Source organism: Patagioenas fasciata, chromosome 1 (assembly GCF_037038585.1).
Source record: "Patagioenas fasciata isolate bPatFas1 chromosome 1, bPatFas1.hap1, whole genome shotgun sequence".
In the NCBI taxonomy this organism is placed as follows: Eukaryota; Metazoa; Chordata; class Aves; order Columbiformes; family Columbidae; genus Patagioenas; species Patagioenas fasciata.
In genome coordinates, this window is record NC_092520.1 from 205,467,508 (window position 1) to 205,473,507 (window position 6,000).

A 6,000-nucleotide genomic window follows, 5' to 3' on the forward strand; every position below is an offset into this window, starting at 1 on the left:
AAAGAGAGTAAATCAGGTGAAGATTTTGAGAAGATTATTTGTGATGCCTTGGAGAAGTCAGCACAGAGATTAGGAATTCCTTGTAGAAATTAATTACTTGTCTCTAAGCAATGTGCCTGTGATTTTCTCCAGAATTTCCATTTAGCAAATGAAAAACCTAAGTGCCAGGCAGGAAAATCTCTACATTACAGCACTGGTATAGTGGCAGACTATTCAACAGTAGTTGCCAGATTAAATGCATTACCAAAATATGTCTCATTTCTTTTCTTCACTTAATGTCAATTAGAACAAAAATAAATAAAAAAACAACCCACCACCACCAACAACAACAAAATTTTGGGAAGAAACGTGTCATAATTAGCAAAGAAAAGGAGTGATTTTGTTGAGTTTGGTTCTTCGCAACATTGTGTTAATATGTCTATATTCTCTGTAAAGGGTACAGAACAAGAACATTAATAAGCTCAGGAACCTGATCTGAGGGTAATAAAATCTCACTCCTTGGTGTCCGAAAGCAAACCAGTGAATTGTGGGAATGCTAGATCGTTACTTCTAGAAAGAATCAGCCTTGAGACAAGGACCTCACGTGGATTGAGGATTTACTCCTTACCTACAAACATGTTTATTCTAATTAATTACTTTTATTAAAATCCATGTCTAATTTCTAACCTGTGACCAGAACTAAATTATAGAAACATTGACATTTGATCCATTTTGAAAAAGAGATGAAAAAAAGGAACCAGAATCACCTGATCTTTAAATAGTGGATCATCTATTGTTCTTTCTTCCTTTGACACTTTCAGCAGGCAGTAGAAGGAAAGTGAATTGCCTTGTGTAAGCTGGTTCTTTGCAGTAATAAACATATTTACATTTGGTAATATTGCATGTATATTATATATATATATTTTTATGTAAATATAGGTATATGTTTCAAGTTCATCCTGGCTTTATTTTCTGAAGTCACTGTATCACAGAATCACAGAATGTCAGGGATTGGAAGGGACCTCAAAAGATCATCTAGTCCAATCCCCCTGCCGGAGCAGGAACACCCAGTTGAGGCTACACAGGAATGTGTCCAGGTGGGTTTTGAATGTCTCCAGAGAAGGAGACTCCACAACCCCCCTGGGCAGCCTGTTCCAGTGTTCTGTTACCCTCACTGAGAAGAAGTTTCTTCTCAAATTGAAGTGGAACCTCGTGTTCCAGTTTGTTCCCCTTGTCCTACCATTGGTTGTCACCAAGAAGAGCCTGGCTCCATCCTCGTGACACTCACTCTGTATATATTTGTAAACATTAATAAGGTCACCCCTCAGTCTCCTCCAAACTAAAGAGGCCCAGGTGCCTCAGCCTTTCCTCATAAGGGAGATGCTCCACTCCCTTAATCATCTTTGTTGCCCTGCGCTGGACTCTCTCCAGCAGTTCCATGTCCTTCTGGAACTGAGGGACCCAGAACTGGACACAATATTCCAGATGTGGTCTCATCAGGGCAGAGTAGAGGGGAAGGAGAACCTCTTTGGATCTACTAACCACCCCCCTTCTAATACACCCCAGGATGCCATTGGTCTTCCTGGCCACAAGGGCACAGTGCTGGCTCATGGTCATCCTGCTGTCCACCAGGACCCCCAGGTCCCTTTCCTCTACACTGCTCTCTAATAGGTCATGCCCCAGCCTATACTGGAACCTGGGGTTGTTCCTAGCCAGTCAAGTCAGTAGAGGTAATTTGTTGTACAGAAAGTTCCATTAGGAAAAAAACTCATCGTTCACTCAATGCACTTAAAGAAATTTGGGTTTATTTATTTATTTATTTGGCAATTAGGTTAAAGTTATCGAGATTAAAATACAAAATTAAAAAAAATAAAAAACAAAACAAACAAGAAAACGAACAAAAAAAACCCCAAAACATATGTCAGCAGCCAAATTCAGGAGAACAGTTATTCTAGGTTCAATAGAAAGTGAGATTTCTTCCCAAGTAATGCTCTTACTGCTCTGAGCACAGCATCTGACCTACCTTCTAGAGGCACCACTTTCTACTCCTGTTGCCTGGCCATCAAACTTTGGAACCTTAGGATCTTAACCCAAATTTTGAAAACCCTTATATGTGTAATTCCACTATTTTCCTTTTGGAAATTTATAGCTCTAGTGCTTGATTAAACTTATGTCCAGAAATACTAGAGAACTTATTATATATTCAAATAAATATATTCTGCACTATGAAGTCAGGAATATTTGTATGTTAGTAGCAGTCGGCTTTTTCTTCCTGAATTCATTTACATAGCAAAGTAATGGAGAATAGATTGTACTTACTGAACCAGGTCTAGGATAAGGTACTTTTCCTTCGTATAGAGCCCAGTGATATTCAGGTCCTTCTTTATGAGCATATGGTCCATTGAAAGCTGCTCGGACACTTGCCATATGGTAAACACATATAGCATATCCCCTAAATATATTGCTATGAAGTAAAATTCAAGAACATTATTAAAGCAACATGACACATTCTGTACATATAATACTGGTATTATCATGCAATTAAAAATAAGTCACATTTCAACAGTATTCAAGGAGAAAAAACTGATTTTTTTCTATACGTTTTTTCTTATAACTGCTGAGTCCAGTGTTCTTCATAAAGTCTTCTTGTGTGTCTATATTTAGAGCATTCTCTGAGGAAGCTCAGCGTTGGTATCCAAAATTTGAAGATGGTGAGCCCAGATTCTAAATTACTTTTTTATGAGCATAGAGGAAGTGAAGCAAACTGAACCCAGGTCTTATATGTCTTTGATTAGTGACTTAAACAGTAAACCACTTTTTTAAGATTTTTCCTGTTGTTATTTGGAAAAATGGGAATCAACCAGTGCTGATTGAAATGAACAGGAGTCTCTTCATATTGTTTGGGAATGCTGATTGGTGTTATTAGATCATTAAGATTATGCAGATCAAACCACATAAAAGTATCTTTTTTACTTTTAAATTTTTTTCACTTCGTTCTGGAGAAGCGATTCACTATTTTTTAAAGAAGCATCAGTTCTTGCTATAAAGAAATTATCTCTGAAGACTCTGGAAGGTGATCCAGGTCATTTTAATTAAGTGTCCACCTTTCTCTACTGGCATGGGGAGCCAGTAGGAAATGCTAAGTGCTTGCATCCCTAGAGGACTGGATCTGCCTTAGTTTGTTCCAAAAAAATCAATGAGAGTGAAATAGTGGCAAAAACACATTTGCTCTTCTCTGCCAGTTACATCCTGAACAGTTGGATCTCCAAGAAATGGGTACTGTGTGCTTCCACTGCAGTGGAAAAGGAGCCCACCAGCAACATCACAGCTGGTATTTTAGGCTTCATAAAGTGGTTAGTAGAAATTTAAGCTGCTGTCTACTTAAACTCGAATTAGAGCGGAGCTCTTAATGGAAGACAAGGGGCTCTGATAGGCTGCTCTTATAAGCATGCAGGACTGCGGAGACTTTGACACTACGAAATTTTCAAGTTGGGAAACATTTAGTTAGTTTATGATCCAGATAGACTGGATAACTGAATGAAATTTTGAGCCCTTGAGTGTCATAGGGCAGTTTTTACCTAAATAAGGATGCCCACTGTGAATAGAATAGGGATTAAACACTTTGCTATGTATTTGCTAAGGGATATTTATCATGAAGCTTCTATCTCTTCAATAGGCTGTTCAAATATTCATCTATTGCTTCTATTATGTCTTCTAGTTGTTTACCTTGTAGTGTTGAAGAGGCCAAATATCACTGGATTTTTGTTATCACGAGTTTGCAGCAGAAACACATCCTCTGTAAAATTTGAATGCAGTGTTATTGTTATCAAACAATTTTTCTCATCCCCAAAAGAGAAAATTCCTTGGTGTTTAAAGTGTAATCCAATTTTGCTCATATACGTTATTTATTTTTACACGTATTTTAAAAGCAATCTTTAAAAGCAATGCAATTATAAAGGCATAATTGATGATAATCAGCTCCGTATGTTTTAGAACATAATATACGTTGGAAACAAAATATTAGCAACCATTCCCTGTTAATGAATACGACAACAGTATTTTATAGTAAGATGTGTTATCATGAAAGTATATGTTTTGTATGATTGTTATAATTTTGTTGCAGTCTAGGATGTTTACCTAATTCATCAAAATGCGTATCAATTCCATTTCTCCCAGGTACAGAGCAAACTAGTCTGGTTTTGAGGAAAGTGCTCCATTTATTCACAAGCATTCGCTGGCCTCCCATATCATTCTGCAGAGAAAGAAAGTAATGTTGGTGGTAATTTGAATTAGTAAGTCTAGAAATACAAACATCTCTGCTGAATTATCTGCTTATTGTATATTTTAATGTCAAAAGCATGCATTGCCAAACCACTGTCTATTACTAGTGTAATTTCTCTGGAGTCAGTTTTCAAGTAGAATTGCATTGATCAAATCCAGGTCTCAGTAAGACCTGTGGGTTTATAAGAATTTTTTAATTCTGTACCACATCCATGGAAAGTTTTGAGGATACAGCTGTTGTAAAACTTTTTTATTTCTCATTTTCATTAACTGGATGTACTGAGTACATTAGCAAAGCTTAACTTTTGTAGGACCTCATTGAAGGATTAGATCAACACATTTGGAAACCGAAGCCCCGAGTCTACCTGTAGAGCTGATACAAATGGGGCAAGTCTAATGGAAGTGTCTACTTGGTGTTCTAACAATTTCTCAACAATTTTAAATAATTCATGCTTTGCTGTGGCAGTCTAACATTTTTCTTGCTTTTATGACTCAGACTGTCAAGAAACGGGGTCATTTAGTACTACATAGTAGTTGGACTCTGTAACCTTTGAGTAGCATCCTCAAAGCTATGGCCTTATATACAGGTAGACTGTGTAACTGACAGTTGAAGGCTCCATATTTGGCCTACGAAACACCTCTCACAATGTCACTATAAGCTACTGAATAAATTGTTTTTCTCAGCTTCCTATTGTGATCTTACAGAAACAGATTCATCAGGATTTTGGTTTAGCCCATGGCTAGAGCTAAGACATTTAGGTAGATGTATTTCAGACTAGCGGGACTGTTAATCTATTCAGACAACTACTAGAACATAGGCCAAAGAATTCTACTTCAAATCTTGATGCATACTTCAGTTCAGAAAGCCAGCTGGCTTTGTGAATATTAATGGCTTAGGCTGCAACTTGGTATTTTGCATACTTTAGATGTTTTAAGTTATACATGAACACTCCTTAAGAACTGTTAATAGGAAGTATGTTGGTGAGCATATGGGACACATACTATACGTTGAAGTGACAGAAGATTTTTAACTTGTATCTTGCTTTTTTTGTGACAGATTTAGAAATGTATCCCCTACAGTTAGGAGGGAAGAACACATTTTTTTTCAGGAACTTAATCAGATCCTAAGATATAAACTTCTCATTCCTTCCCCTAATGAAGCAGATGTAGTCCCACTGGGAAAGGGAGAGTTCCTCTCATCAACCTTAAAAATAACAGTTCAATTAACAGAAAAAAAATGCATGCAAACTTTTACAATTGTTCAGAGGGGTCTAATGATGGGCAGCTTAATCTGGGAGATCATAAGTTAACAGTGTTCCTCCCCAGTGACTGCCTGACATCTTCTTCTTGTGTGTGTGGCCAGGGAGCCAAAAATAGATGGGATCAACACACAAAGAATGTGGCTTGAGTGGGAAATGGATAATTGTGCAGGGTAGTTGGGGGAAGCAAGGTCTCGTCTCATGACTTTTCTGCTCTTTCTGGTAAACCTTATGCCTGGTTGCAATAATAATAATTTGCTGTGCACTTCAATCCTTTTTTCCAGTTTCCTATCTGCATGTTTTTCCTTTGTTGCTGTTGAGAAGAAGAATAACAGATGAAATGAAATCAATGGTTAGCTACTCACTATAAAACATTCTATAGGTGGCTGACATGCATCTCCTATGGTTCATGCATGAGAAAGAGATTACAGAATCACAAAACAGTTGAATTTAGCAGGGACGTCTGAAGATTGTTTAAGCC

At 37.4% G+C, this 6,000-nt stretch overlaps 1 protein-coding gene across 1 annotated transcript in view; it reads right to left on the minus strand.

The window, feature by feature from the left end:
• Nucleotides 1-6,000, minus strand: part of SEMA3E (semaphorin 3E) — a 143,788-nt gene that overhangs the window by 24,146 nt on the left and 113,642 nt on the right. Inside the window, exons 8-10 of the mRNA XM_065858361.2 lie at nucleotides 4,117-4,231; nucleotides 3,706-3,775; nucleotides 2,299-2,443 (exon numbers count right to left, since the gene is read on the minus strand). Of these exons, the coding sequence (XP_065714433.1) occupies nucleotides 2,299-2,443; nucleotides 3,706-3,775; nucleotides 4,117-4,231 (330 nt within the window). The remainder of the gene's footprint in view (nucleotides 1-2,298; nucleotides 2,444-3,705; nucleotides 3,776-4,116; nucleotides 4,232-6,000) is intronic.